This window comes from Ursus arctos, unplaced genomic scaffold, assembly GCF_023065955.2.
Source record: "Ursus arctos isolate Adak ecotype North America unplaced genomic scaffold, UrsArc2.0 scaffold_36, whole genome shotgun sequence".
Taxonomy (NCBI): domain Eukaryota; kingdom Metazoa; phylum Chordata; class Mammalia; order Carnivora; family Ursidae; genus Ursus; species Ursus arctos.
The window spans coordinates 10223284-10238277 of NW_026623050.1; the positions used below are offsets into that span (position 1 = coordinate 10223284).

Genomic DNA, 14994 nt, shown 5'->3' on the forward strand with positions numbered 1-14994 from the left:
ATTGTGGGGCCTCTGGAATCAGATGGACCAGTGTTTGAATCCCAGTCCAGTATAAATGTGGGCAAGTATCTTAGCTCTCTTATCTCCTTGTCTGTAAATGAAAGTAACACCTACCTTCTAGATTGTTGTGTAGTTTGAGTCAGCATCCTCACAAACTTTAATTTGTATATGGATCACCTGGGATGTTACTTAAATGCAGACTCTGGTTTAATGGGTCTGGGATGGGCCCAAGAGCCTGCATTTCTAAGAATGCTTAGGTTTTGCTGATGCCAGTGATGTATAGACCACACTTTGAATTGCAAGGGATTAATGACATAACATTTGAAAAAGCCCTGGCACAAATGTCCTACCTATGCTTGGTCCTCTCCTCTTGACTGGGCCTGGCTTTCCTGGCTGTTTGGATGGGCCCATCTCAGAAAACTGCTGACTGAAATCCACTCAGGTGCAACCCAACTCATTTGAGCATTAACCTATTCCTATTTTCTCCCCACTTTAGTATTGTTCTTTTTCTTTCTGTTCAAGCACTTCATTCTTCTTCTGCCTAACAACACAGGTCTCTGTGCTTTTTTTTTTTTTTAACAGCTTTATTCAGGTATAATGGACGTACAATAAAGTGTACTTAAACTGTACAGTTTCATAAGTTTGAAAATATGTATACGTCCATGAAATCATCATCAGACTCAAGATAAACTCATATCCACCAACCCCAAAGTTTCTTTATGCTCCTGACTCTCCCCAACTCTGCACTTTCCCGAAACCACTCACCTGCTTTCTGTTCCATAGATTAGTTTGCCTTTTCTAGAGTTTTCTATAAGTGGAATCATACAGTATATGCTCTTTTTTGTCTGGTCTCTCTCATTGAGCATAATTATTTCATCCATGTTGTTGTGTACAGTACTTCATTCCTTGCTTATTGCTGACAGTATTATACTATATGGGTATACCACAACTGTTTCTCCAGTCACCTGTTGATGGACATTTGGATTGTTTCCAGCTTTTGGCTATTACAAATAAAACTGCTATGAATATTTGTGTACAGGTCTTTGTATAGACATATGTTTTTATTTTCTCTTGGGTGGATACTTAGAATACCAAGACTGGATCATACAGCCAGTATATGTTTAACTTTTTTAAAAACTGTCAAATTATTTTCCAAAGTGATTGTATCATTTTACATGATATGAGAGTTTCAGTTCTTCCACAATCTTGCAAATATTTACTATTTTTAAAAAAGATTTATTTATTTGAGAGAGAGAGAAAGAGAGAGAGAGTGGAAGGGGGAGGGGCAGAGGGAGAGAATCTTCAAGTGGACTCCTCACTGAGTAGGGAGCCCAATATGGCGCTTGATCTCATGACCTTGAGATCATGACCTGAGCTAAAACCAAGAGTCGGCTGCTTAACCAACTGAGTGACCCAGGCACCTGAAACATTTACTATTTTGAATAAACATTCATTGTAAAAAAAATTTTAGGAAGGTCATACAGGAAAAAAAAAAAAATCCAGCTGTTATTCCCATGACGGGGAGATAACACTATTAAATTGCCGTGTTTATAGATTTCCACAAGTTTACCCTACTAAACAGTGCTCTCAATTAAAAAAAAAATGTTTTGGGGCACCTGGAAGGTACAGTTGGTTGGGTGCCTGATTCTTGGTTTTGGCTCAGGTTGTGATCTCAGTGCCATGATGCCCAGCCCCGTATCAGTCTCCGCCCTCAGCACAGAGTCTGGGATTCTCTCTCCCTCTCCCACACCCCTGCCCTTTTGCTTTTTCTTTCTCTATCTCAAGTAAATAAGTCTTTAAAAAAAAAGTTTTATATCTCATTTTCATTCTCACTATTCAAAGCATGTCATAAATGGAAATTTAAGAAAAATTCTGAGTTCCCCAAACACAGAAAACTGAAAAATACACTTTTCTCTGTCTTTATTGCATTTTTAAACTACTTTTTAAATTGGTTTTCTAAGTGAATAGGTCAGAATCTATCTATAGTGAATTTTAAGTATAGTATTTCTCTGTGATGTAGTAAACAGAATTTAGAGGTGAAAAATACCCCTGTGTCTTCCTATACTCCCAGGGCGCTAGAAGACAATTCAACACAGACATTTCAGGCCTTAAGAGCCTTAAATGAGTTTTAAAACACAAGTGAACAAATGAGAGAAGCAAGAATAACTTTATGCATAACAATTATTATATTTTGAGAGAATTATGGATAGAGCTGGTAGGAAAACTAGGTAAATAACATCAATAATTATAATACGCTTGCTAAACATTAAACACTCTGTTAGGAACTGTGTGAGGCTCTCTGGGCATTATCTCATTTCATTAGGTCCGTGGAGAGTATTCTACTTTTTCTAGTTCAGACTTGGCTTCCACTATAGGGGTTATTACAAGGTCTAAAAATATGTAAAAGAAATATATAACATATTTGTTGTCTCCTTGGGGGAATCACAACCCAACTCCTTTTAACTGAAACCATGGTGATTTCCAAGATCTCTGTCCTCCCGCCCCCATGGTTCACTTCCTTTCCTCACCGTTCCACTGAGAGAGTGGTGGACTCAGCGGCCATGTGATGTCAGTATCTTTTTAAAGGTATCTCTGAAGAATAGGTTTTTCTTAAGCGGTCTAACATTGTTATGCTCTTACAGTCAGTAGGTTTGACTTCTTTTTTTTTTTTTTAAGATTTTATTTATTTATTCAACAGAGATAGAGACAGCCAGCTAGAGAGGGAACACAGGCAGGGGGAGTGGGAGAGGAAGAAGCAGGCTCACAGCAGAGGAGCCTGATGTGGGGCTTGATCCCATAACGCCAGGATCACGCCCTGAGCCGAAGGCAGACGCTTAACCGCTGTGCCACCCAGGCGCCCCAGTAGGTTTGACTTCTTTGGCTGGGCCCATGGCCTATGCAATCCAAATTCTCACTAAAATTTCAGAGCCTTTATCTTCCAAGTGTCTAAAGCATGGATGCAACGGCATCAGAAAAGTTTGAATCCTAGTCTCAGCTTTTTTTCCCCCTTATCCATAAAAATTGATGGGGTAATTCCTATTTCCTGCTGTTTATTCCCATATTTACTGGTTTGTTCATTCAGACATTCACTCAATCATTCATTCATTCCATTTACCAAATACCTACTACGTGCCAAGTGATCCTAGTGTGGTAATTCACAGAGAATGACTACCTAAAAAGTCTGTGATCTCTAAGGCTCTACGCAGTTATGCTTTTGCTATCAGTGGTTGTTTTCCCCACAAATCAACAAAAAAAGAAAATTACCTAAACAACAGCAGGAAGATACAGAGAAGAATTTCTGGGCACAGGGCTTTATTTACAAAAAGAAACTTTTGCCTGAAGGAATTCAGGAGTCAAGAAGGTCCTTGCCCACTCTGCACAGTTCTCTGAGCCGTCCTCAGGAGGCCTCGAGGTTCCTGGACTATTTTTCTTTCCCAAACAATCTGGAAACCCTACATTATATTCCTGGGCCGTAGTTATTAATCAAAGTTCTTATTCTGCCCCGCACCATTTATCCTTTGTCCGCTCTCTTAATCTTTTTGGGCTTGAGTTTCTCGAATGAAAACCACAGGTTCTAAGGTCCCACCTGGCTGGGACATGGTAAGCGAGTTACTCTGAAGCTGGGTGGTTCTCAAAGAGAGGGCGCTGGACCAAGGTAGGTCCCGCCCAAGTTCTACGATAGGAGGCCCTCTGCCCTGGCTCTGGCGCGCACCCAAGTCGGAGCGCGCGAGTCTACAGACAGAGAAACCACTCGGTCCAACCCATGCCTTTCTAAGCATCACGGGACCTTATAGGAAAATGAAACTGAAAACGGGAAAGTCCCTCTTTCTAACCTGGCCGGGCCTGGAGCGCTAGGAGACAAGTGACGGCCCCTGCCAGAAGGGTTCTGATTGGCGGCGCGCGCTTGGAATATAAGTGGGGGCACCGGGTAAGTCGGCCACACTGACTTAGCCAGCTGCTGGAGCGAGAGTGGCGATGGCTCCTCTCTTGCCCTTCGTTTTCGTCGGTCTGCTCTCTCTCTCTGGCCTGCATGCCGTCCAGCGTGAGTGTCCCCTCTTGCCCTAGCCCTTCTCCTGTGCCCGATCTTTTTGGCATTCTCGGCATTAACTCTGTAACTCACCCACCCCTCCCTAGTTCTTCTCCCCGGCCTTGGGGCTAGCAGCTGGCTTGGTCTGCGGGTGGGGAAGCGGTAGAGTGGCCGGGGAGTGGGGTGGGGGTGCGAGCCCAGGACGCAAACCTCTTTTTTCTACTTCGGGAGAGGGGGACGCGGGAGGCCTCCGGCATGTGCGTGCCGGGTGAGTCAGGACAAAGTTTCGGAGTGATGACAGACTTCGGAGCGACCGAGGTGGGGGAGGGTTTCTCTTCCGCAGAACCTCTAGCTCCCCGGGTGCAGCTGTCTGCCTGGCAGGGCAGAAAGGCGGGTCCCCAAAGCGCCGAGTTGAGGGCTGTGAAAGGGTGGAGACATCCGTCTGGGCTTTGCGGGAGGCACCGCGCGGGTACATCGGTCCGCTGCAACTGCTCGGATCCCGGGGGCTTCGGGCTTCCTCCGCAACGCCCAGCCGGTTGCCCGCCCCACAAATAGTCGGCGAAACCGTGGGGAGGAATCCACACGTGGAGTTTGTAGAATGCTTGGAGGTGTTACAACGCGCTTTGACATCATTAATTCACTTGTTCCCGTTCCTTGTCGCTTTTAATAATCGTTAAGAGCTAGTCCTTATTGATAAGGAGTGTGCTGGGGACGTTGTGTGCTTTATGCCATTTGATTCTGAGATGAGCCTACGATGTAAATGCATCGGTTAATATCACCAGCATTTCATAGGTAAGGAAATTGAGACGCCAAGAGTTTAACTAACTTAATCACACAACACGGGGGGAAATGGCAGACAATCTAGTGGGAGCAGAGCTTTTCTGTGGGGGTGTGCGCCCTTTGGCTGCAAACTGCGGTTTTCAAGTACCTCCTCGTCACCTTCTGGTGTGAGATTCTTGCCAGCAAGCTGGAGAGCCTGGGGCCTCTGTTGCCTTTTCTTCACAGAAAGCTTCCTCTTTGGCTCTTTGCCTGGTTCTTTCCAAGATGAACTAAGCTGCTACTTTCTGTTTTGAAAAAGCGGAGGTTTACCAGTGAGGGAGATTGTAAAACCAGTGATAAGGGTAATCAATATGGTTACCCAGGTTGTCTGTCAGGGACACTCTAGATCTTGAGCACGTTCTCAATACCCCGCAATATACCAGAACCCTCATATTTTCCCCTCACAAAACCCTCTGTGAAGTGGGGTTTTCTGATTATGAAAAAAAGGTATTTAATTTATAATATATTTACAAAATAAAGCACAAATAGTATTATTGATATTTGCTGGCGACCATAGAAATCATTTAAAAAATAACAAGCTTGGGGCGCCTGGGTGGCACAGCGGTTAAGCATCTGCCTTCAGCTCAGGGTGTGATCCCAGCGTTGTGGGATCGAGCCCCACATCAGGCTCCTCTGCTACGAGCCTGCTTCTTCCTCTCCCACTCCCCCTGCTTGTGTTCCCTCTCTCGCTGGCTGTCTCTATCTCTGTCGAATAAATAAATAAAATCTTTTTTAAAAAAAAAAATAAAAAATAACAAGCTGACATTAAAAGAAAAATCTTAATTTGAAGATTTCCAAAGTAACACATGCATAGTAGATCATTTCTAGTAGATACTCTGGAGGGGTGCCTGGGTGGCTCCGTCGGTTAAGCATCTGCCTTCAGCTTGGGTCAGGATCCCCGGGTTCTGAAATCAAGTCCTGCTTTGGGCTCTCTGCTCAGCGGGGAGTTGGCTTCTCCTTCTATGCCCTCCCTCTCTCCTCTCAAATAAATAAATAAAAATCTTAAAAAAAAAAAAAAGGTACTCAAGAAATGGGTAATGGGGGCGCCTGGGTGACGCAGTTGTTAAGCATCTGCCTTCGGCTCAGGGCGTGATCCCGGTGTTCTGGGATCGAGTCCCACATCGGGCTCTTCCGCTGTGAGCCTGCTTCTTCCTCTCCCACTCCCCCTGCTTGTGTTCCCGCTCTCGCTGGCTGTCTATCTCTGTCAAATAAATAAATAAAATCTTTAAAAAAAGAAAGAAAGACAAAGAAATAGGTAATGATGATGGCCTCTGGGAGTCCATGTTTTGCTCTGTCCTTTATGTGGGTTTTGTTTCACTATGGACATAAATTGATGTTTCCATTAAGCTTCAGAAGCTCAACTGTCCCCAAGTCACAGAGCCAGTAAATGGCTGAGCCCAAATTCAAATCCAGGCCTTGTCTGATACTTGTCCTCCTCTTAGAAGAGGTTACTGCAATGTTCTTGCAGAACCCTGCCTGGCTCCCTCAAAGAGAGAATTCTAGGCCTGATGAACCTGTACTCTGACCCTTGTGGCATTTATTGTGTTCTAATTATTAGAAGTTCCAATACAAAGAGCTTTCTGATTTGATTTCATTTTCATTTTTAACTTTATGGGAAAAAATCAGGGCTTCATTGGGATCCCCAGGCTAGCTCCTGGTGGGGCTGGTGACCTTTCCTTTGATGACAGGGTGTTTCTAGACTGATAAACCTGGTCAGAGTAGCGTGGTACTCCTCCTCCCCACCACCTCCTGGACACAGAGGAGGTGCCCTTTAGTAACCATATACCCTGCATGTATGTGTATTTAAAGTGAATTATACACATATATTAATGTCAATCTGTACATTTAGTGGCAGTAACACTTCACTACATTGGATGAAAAATATGGAAATGGAGTTTATAATAGTTTCTTTGCATATCTCCAGGGATGGTCTAGTTATGCATCCCATTTTGGAAACTGCTGTTCCATAGTAGCAACGTATTTCCAACGTGGCTAGTTAGAGCGGTCACTTGAGGGTGCTAATTAAAAATGCAAATACCACTTGGTCACAGTGGAGAATATGTTCTTTCTCATTTGCCACAGTCCTCACCCTTCCCTATTGTTCTTACCCAGCCCAATTCACTCATTTATGGTATTTCTGGCTTCTGTACCCATTTAAGTTTTGTTTGAGGTAATAATAATAACAATATCTGCCATTTACAGAGCAATTGCTGTGGGCCAGCCACTATACTAGACAATACGTATTGAGAAGTCAGATGGGTGTGGATCTAGGCAGGAGCAGGAACCAAAAAGGAAAGGAGTAAACATTAAAAAAAAAAAAAGATGGGCTGAAACAAGGTACCATAAGTTTTTTGATGTGGCTATTATAAAGAGTGTGTGAAGTGAGAAATGAAGTTTGAAAAGTAGGTTGGGGCCAAATCATGAGGACTCTTGAGAGATGTGTGGTGGAGTTATATGGGTGCTAAGAAGCCATCAGAAGTTCTTGAGAGTCTCCACAGAAAGGTTCTTAAAGATTTGGCACAAACTCCAGTGACAGAAGATGATACTACTAGAAATCTGCTAGGAAAAAAACCAAAAAGCCACGAGTAGAGGAATTACGTGGAAAAGATACTAAATTGTGGTTTATCCCTCAAAATGGAAGTAGCCTTTTGGAAAAGTGGAGGCTCATCTGGCCAGAGTAGAAATGGAATTGGGAGAAATCATTGATCAAATTTAAACATTTGTTGCCTAATACAGCTTTAGACCAAGGTAGTCCCAAGTGAAATACTCTGCAATTTTCATTTGTCTTTCCTTCATGTCCCTCAGATGCTCCAAAAATTCAGGTTTACTCACGTCACCCAGCAGAGAATGGAAAGCCAAATTTCCTGAACTGCTACGTGTCAGGGTTCCACCCACCAGAAATTGAAATTGATTTGCTGAAGAATGGAGAGAAGATGAAGGCAGAACAGTCAGACCTGTCTTTCAGCAAGGACTGGACTTTCTATCTTCTGGTCCACACTGAATTCACTCCCAATGGACAGGATGAATTTAGCTGCCGTGTAAAGCATGTTACTCTCAGTGAGCCCCAGATCATTAAGTGGGGTAAGTTTTTAAGTTCTTTCCTTAGCTACTGACAGTTGTATCTGAGTATAGGCACAGCTTAAAGCTGCTTCGATATAAAAAAATCTGCATACTGGGATTGACAGGGAACATTATTAAAGCTCTGCGAAGTGGCACCTTCTGAGACACCTCTGCACAGCCTGATCCCCAAAACAGTAGTTTCCCTGTAGCACAAACAGGGAGCAGCAACAGCCGGCACCTGCACAAATGCACATGAACTCCAAGTTTTTCTTACCTACTGGCCTCCTTGGGCTTTCCTGACAGCCTCATGGATACTTAGAACCACCAAAGGTCTCAGGGAGGCACGGGCCTTTGTCTGTAGGCCCTGCTATCCTAGTGCCCTACCCAGTACTCCCTGGCTGGGTTGGGATCTGAGGCTAGTAGGCAAGGTTGGGCCCTACTGGGTATTCGTGGTTAGGGACAGCAGGCTATTCTGGTAGACTTATTTATAAACAGTTTTAGACATTTGTTAATAGTATTATTAAGCAAAACTTACTCTCTTTCTCTGTTTTCTTTTTCATAGAACGAGACAACTAACCAGCATCATGCAGGTAGGTTTCTAACCTTAAGAACATACTTTTCTTGTTTCACTGTCCTGGGAAGTATTTACAGACAACTCTGTAGGATAACCTCATTATAGGCAAGACATTAATCAGGGTAGCATTTCAGCAGATAAGAAGGAATCCTACAGGGAATACATTTTCTTTTCTCTGGAGTGGCATGAGAAAGGTGTGTAGCCCCAGTCTAATGCTGCCAGTGTCACCAGCCCTCTAAACAAAGTCAGAGGAGCTGTTGGAGTGCTGTAACAGGGTAGAGGCAGCCAGTTACCCATACTACCTGCGAGGATTTGATCTTTCTTCCATTTCTACAATGGGAATTTCTGGGCCTTCAGAAATGAACCATTCTCTTCCTTTGCACAGCAGTTGCTTTATTATTCAGCCCAAAGAGAGGGATGACGTGGTTTTGCAGATATCCCGTTCTTTCAATCTCTTGTTCAGCCTTAGTGTGTGGGCACTGTTTGCCTTTTAGAGGCTCCCAGTCCAACAGAAGAGAGAAATGGAAACAGACTGTTACAATGCAATGTAAAGATACCATAATACATGTATCTACAGAAACTTCTAGCAGTGTGAAAGAGGGAGGAATTGGATATCTCTGCATTGTTGGAGTCCAGAGATAGAAAATCCAGCTTTTCAGGAAATTCTTCTCCACAGGGTACCATGGTGCTGAAAACCTATTCAAATTTCCTGTTACATCCTAGCATAGGGAAATTAATTTGAGAGAGCATCAGAGTTTGGGTGACCTGCCCAGAGTTACACAGTAACTAAATGGGAGAGCCAGGATCTGAACTCTAATACCAGCATTCTTTCCTGTAAGGTTGTGGGAGAACCAGTGGGATAAGTTAATGGGATCTGCTCTTTGTAATGGGTTTGGGAAATTGTCTGCAGCTATTTCATTTACAAACAGTGATTCACATGTCAAAAGTTACACAAATTTGGTGGTGCGATCTATAATCTAAATAAAATAAATGTATTTGCTAACAAGTCTATTTTCTTTTTTCCAGGCTTGAAGATGGTGCATTTAGATTGAACTAATCCCTAATGTATTCTTTTTAATGCTGATATGCCTTTATGCTTTATGCATACAAATCATAAAGTTATATTCATGATGATACAAATATAATCTGCTTGCTAATTGTACATTGGTAATGTGTCGCCATATTTGACCTGTCTGAGCTGGCAGCTGTAGTTGCGGGCCTGGAAGCTTAGAGGTGGGGAGGGCAGAATTCTCATGTTCACTATCAATATCTTGGTCAGACCTGAACTGTTCAGTCTGTTCACACAAAACTGGATAAGAAGGTAGTTAATGCATGTTTAGAGTTCATTTCCAATTTGCATACTTTGTTTAGAATTGGGGGGAAATTTTTTGAAGGATAATTGTCGAATTATTGGAAATTTGTTACAGTGGATAAGACACTGTCATATAAAATCCATATTCATCTCTCAGAAACATTGTTGCACATGATTTGACTTATGTTAATTTTGTTTCAATAATTAAAACAATGGTAAAGCTTGATGTGTTCAGTTTTCTTATATATCAGTCCCTCTCTTACCCTTTCTCTTTCATTCTTTCTTTTTTTTTTTTTTTTTAAGATTTTTTTTTTTTTAAGATTTTTTAAGATTTTTTTAAGATTTTATTTATTTGAGAGAAAGAGAACACAAGCAGGGGGAGACTCCCTGCTGATCAGGGAGCCCCGCTGCAGGGCTCGGTCCCAGGACCACAGGATCATAACCTGAGCTGAAGGCAGGCCCTTAACTTACTGAGCCACCCAGGTGCCCTCCCCACTTAGTTTTCAAACAGGAAAACAGTCTTCCAAGTGTCACTTGGAAAAGAGTGTAAAACCCCTGTTGTATAGGGCTTGACTCACGGTGGAAAGGGCCTCAGTGATCTGTGTTTTACAGATGAGGAACAAGGTCCCAGGGAAATTAAATTACTTAGGGTGACACAGTCGTCTGCTGGGAGACCATGCCTGTCTTTTAGCCAGTGTTCTGTTCCTTGGGCCAAGACACAAGGAATGTGCCGACTCTAAGAGGGAACAAAAGTATCTGAGGGTTTCATATTTTAGCAAGCAATAGATAAACTTTGAATGAAAAATACTAGATTTTTCAATTTCAAAATACTTTATAGATGCAGTATCATGCATTTGTTTGACCAAGAACTTGAATTAGTGCTAAGTACTGACAGGATGAATAAAACAACGCTGCTCTCAAATTGCTCGGTTTAGTGGAAGGGCAGACATGTGATCAAACCATTAAAAAACATCCTGCTAGAGCGTATAATGTAGGTATGCCCAAAGAACTAGGTGATAGGAAAATGTGTTCAGGGAACAACAAGAAACTTTAGGTAGGTGTTAGGAAAGCCATTTGCTTGAGGTGAGACTTCGTAGGTAGTTGTTCTCCTGATCGGTGAATGGAATTTGGGGTTTCCAGGCAGGGAGGCAAATTATGGGAAGTATGAAGGTATGACAGGTGTGGGTAATTCTAAACAGCAGAACAAGGGTATTTGGGGGAATACTTTCAGGAACTCCCCTGAGCAGACTGAGCAGTGACTTACTTAGGCTGGTTACTCTCCATCCAGAGGCACATCAGAATCACCTGGGGAACTTGTTAAAAAAATACTAGCTCTAAGAAAGAAAGTCTATTCAAAACAAAAACAGGCACCTGGGTGGCTCAGTAGGTTAAGCGTCTGCCTTTGGCTCAGGTCATGATCTCAGGGTCCTGAGACCCAGCCCCACATCAGGCTCCCTGCTCATTGGGGAATGTAAATCAAGACCACAATGAGATGTCACCTCATTCCAGTCAGAATGGCTATTCTCAAAAAGACAAGAAACAGGTGTTGGTAAGGATTTGGAGGAAAGGAAACCCTTTCCCTTCCTCCTGGTAGGAATATAAGTTAGTGCAGCACTATGGAAAATAGTATGGAGGTTTCTCAAAAAATTAAAAATAGAAATACCATACAATCCAGTAATACCACTGCTGGGTATTCACCCAAAGAATATGAAAACACTACTTTGAAAAGTTAATATGCACCCCTATATTTATTCCAGCATTATTTACAATAGTCACGCTATGAAAACAACCTAAGTGTCCATCCATAGTCTGTAGATGAATGGATAAAGAAGTTATGGTGTGTGTGTGTGTTTATGGTATACATATATGTATATATACAATAGAATATTACTCAGCCATTAAAAAGATTACCACTTGCAACACATGGAGGGACTTAGAGGGTATTGTGCTAAGTGGAATAAGACAGAGAAAGACAAATACCATATGATTTCACTCAGATGTTAAATTAAAAAAAAACCCAAATACAAACAGACTAAAACAGAGAATAAACTGGTGGATGCCAGAGGGAAGGGGGATGGAGGGTTGGGTGAAATAGGTGAAGGGGATTAAGAGGTATAGACTTCCACCTATAAAATTAATAATCCACAGGGATGAAAAATACAGCAAAGAGAATATAGTCAATAATAATGTAATAACCTTGTATGATGATAGATGGTAACTACAGTTGTGGTGAGAACTGCACAATGTATAGAATTATTGAATCATGTTGTACACCTGAGAAGAATATAACATTGTTTATCAACTATACTTCAATTAAAAAAAACTTATGTTTTTAGAGTAGTTTGGATTCACAGTAAATTTGAGGGGAAGATACAGAAATTTCCCATAGACCCCTTAGCCCCAAACATGCAGAGCCTCCTCTATTATCAAAACCCTCCATCTACATTGACATAGTATAATCACCAAAGTCCATAGTTTACCTTACGGTTCCCTCGTGGTGTTGTAGGTTCTGTGGGTTTGGACAAATATATAATGACATATATCCATCATTATGGTATCAGAGTATTTTGCTGACCTAAAAATCCCCTGTGCTCTGCCTATTCATTCCTCCCACCTAGCTCCTCCTCTCCAATTGCTGGCAGCCAACTGATCTTTTTACTGTCTCCGTAGTTTTGCCTTATCCAGAATATCATAAAGTTGTAATCATACAGTAGGTAGCCTTTTCAGATCTTTTTATAACAAAAGATTTATTTATTTGGGAGAGAGAGAGAGAAAGTGTGAGTGGAGGGAAGGGCTGAGGGAGAGGGAGAGAGAATCTCAAGCAGACTCCATGCTGAGCTCGGAGCCTGATGATGATGCGGGCTCAATCTCACGACCCTGAGATTACCTTAACCAAAACCAAGAGTCAGTTGCCCAACTGACTGTGCCATTCAGGGGCCCCAAAAATAAATCTTTAAAAAAATTCATTTTAGAATTGTTCTAAAATTGTCCTTTTCATCATCAAATAATGAAAATAAAGAAAAAGTATTGTAAACCTCTGCAATCTCCTAAGACAGAGATCACTACCTTTTGGACCTCACTGGGTTCTTTCAGTGTGTACCCATCACTCTCCATTTCATGTAATGGCTATTTTATTTTTTATATTTTTAAAAGATTTTATTTATTTGAGAGAGAGAACATGAGCGGAAGTGGGGAGGAGAGGCTGAAGGAGAGGGAGAAGCAGACTCCCCACTGAGTGCGGAGCCCAATGCAGGGCTTGATCCCAGGACCATGACCTGAGCTAAGGGCAGGCACTTAACCAACTGAGTCACCCAGGCGCCCCTTATAATGGCTATTTTAAATATTTAATTTTTATTAAATAGTTCTCTTACATTGATTCCATTTACAATTGCACCAAGGACTGTAAGATACTTAGGAGTAAACCTAATCAAAGAGGTAAAGAATCTGTACTCTAAAAACTACAGAATTCTTATGAAAGAAATTTAGGAAGACACAAAGAAATGGAAGAACATTCCATGCTCATGAATAGGAAGAACAAATATTGTTAAAATGTCTATGCTACCCAGAGCAATCTACACATTCAATGCAATCCCTATCAAAATACCATTAACATTTTTCACAGAGCTGGAACAAATAATCCTAAAATTTGTACGGAACCAGAAAAGATCCCAAGTAGCCAAAGGAATGTTGAAAAAGAAAACCAAAGCTGGTGGCATCACAATTCCGGACTTCAAGCTCCATTACAAAGCTGTAGTAATCATCAAGACAGCATGGTACTGGCACAAAAACAGACACATAGGCCAATGGAACAGCATAGAGAACCCAGAAATGGACCCTGAACTCTATGGTCAACTAATCTTTGACAAAGCAGGAAAGAATATCCAATGGAAAAAACAGTCTCTTCAACAAATGGTGTTGGGGAAATTGGACAGCCCCATGGAAAAGAATGAAACTGGACCATTTCCTTACACCATACAGAAAAATGGACTCAAAATGGATGAAAGACCTAAATGTGAGACAGGAATCCATCAAAATCCTAGAGGAGAACAGAGGCAGCAACCTCTTCAACCTTGGCCACAGCAACTTCTTGCTAGACACGTCTCCAAAGGCAAGGGAAACAAAGGCAAAAATGAACTATTGGGACTTCATCAAGATAAAAAGCTTTTGCACAGCAAAAGAAACAGTCGACAGAACCAAAAGACAACAGAATGGGGGAAGATACTAGCAAACGACATATCAGATAAAGAGCTAGTATCCAAGATCTATAAAGATCTTATCAAACTCAACACCCAAAGAACAAATAATCCAATCAAGAAATAGGCAGAAGACATGAACAGTCATTTCTCCAAAGAAGTCATCCAAATGGCCAGCAGACACATGAAAAAGTGCTCAACGTCACTGGCCATCAGGGAAATACAAATCAAAACCACAATGAGTTACCATCTCAGACCAGTCAGAATGGCTAAAATTAACAAGTCAGGAAACGACATGTCGGAGAGGATGTGGAGAAAGGGGTACCCTCTTAAACTATTGGTGGGAATGTAAGCCACTCTGGAAAACAGTATAGAGGTTCCTCAAAAGTTTGACAATAGAGCTACCCTATAATCCAGCAATTGCACTCCTGGGTATTTACCCCAAAGATACAAATGTAGTGATCTGAAGGGGCACCTGCACCCCATTGTTTACAGCAGCAATGTCCACAATAGCCAAACTATGGAAAGAGCCCAGATATCCATCGACAGATGAATGGATAAAGAAGATGTGGTATATATATACAATGGAATATTACTCAGCCATCAAAAATTGAAATCTTATCATTTGCAATGACATGGATGGAATTAGAGGGTATTATGCTAAGTGAAATAAGTCAATCAGAGAAAGACAATTATCATATGATTTCACTCATGTGGAATTTAAGAAACAAAACAGAGGATCACAGGGGAAAGGAGAGAAAAATAAAATAAAATAAAATCAGAGAGGGAGACAAACCATAAGAGTTTCTGAACCATAGGAAACAAACTGAGGGTTGCTGGAGTGGAGGAAGGTGGGAGGATGGGGTAAGTGGGTGATGGGCATTAAGAAGGGCATGTGATATATCACATGAGCACTAGGGGTTATATGCAACTGATGGATCACTGAATGCTCTCTGAAACTAATTATACAATATATGTTAATTGAATTTAAATAAAATTAAATTAAAAA

At 41.7% G+C, this 14994-nt stretch overlaps 1 protein-coding gene across 1 annotated transcript; it reads left to right on the plus strand.

Moving 5' to 3' along the window:
* Positions 1 to 3913: 3913 nt before the first annotated feature.
* B2M (beta-2-microglobulin) lies at positions 3914 to 10016 on the plus strand. The gene is made up of 4 exons (XM_026479829.4): positions 3914 to 4042; positions 7652 to 7927; positions 8469 to 8496; positions 9507 to 10016. Exons 1-3 carry the CDS (start codon positions 3976 to 3978, stop codon positions 8480 to 8482), a joined length of 357 nt encoding a protein of 118 aa, XP_026335614.1. The 5' UTR covers positions 3914 to 3975; the 3' UTR covers positions 8483 to 8496; positions 9507 to 10016.
* The last annotated feature ends 4978 nt before the right edge of the window (positions 10017 to 14994 follow it).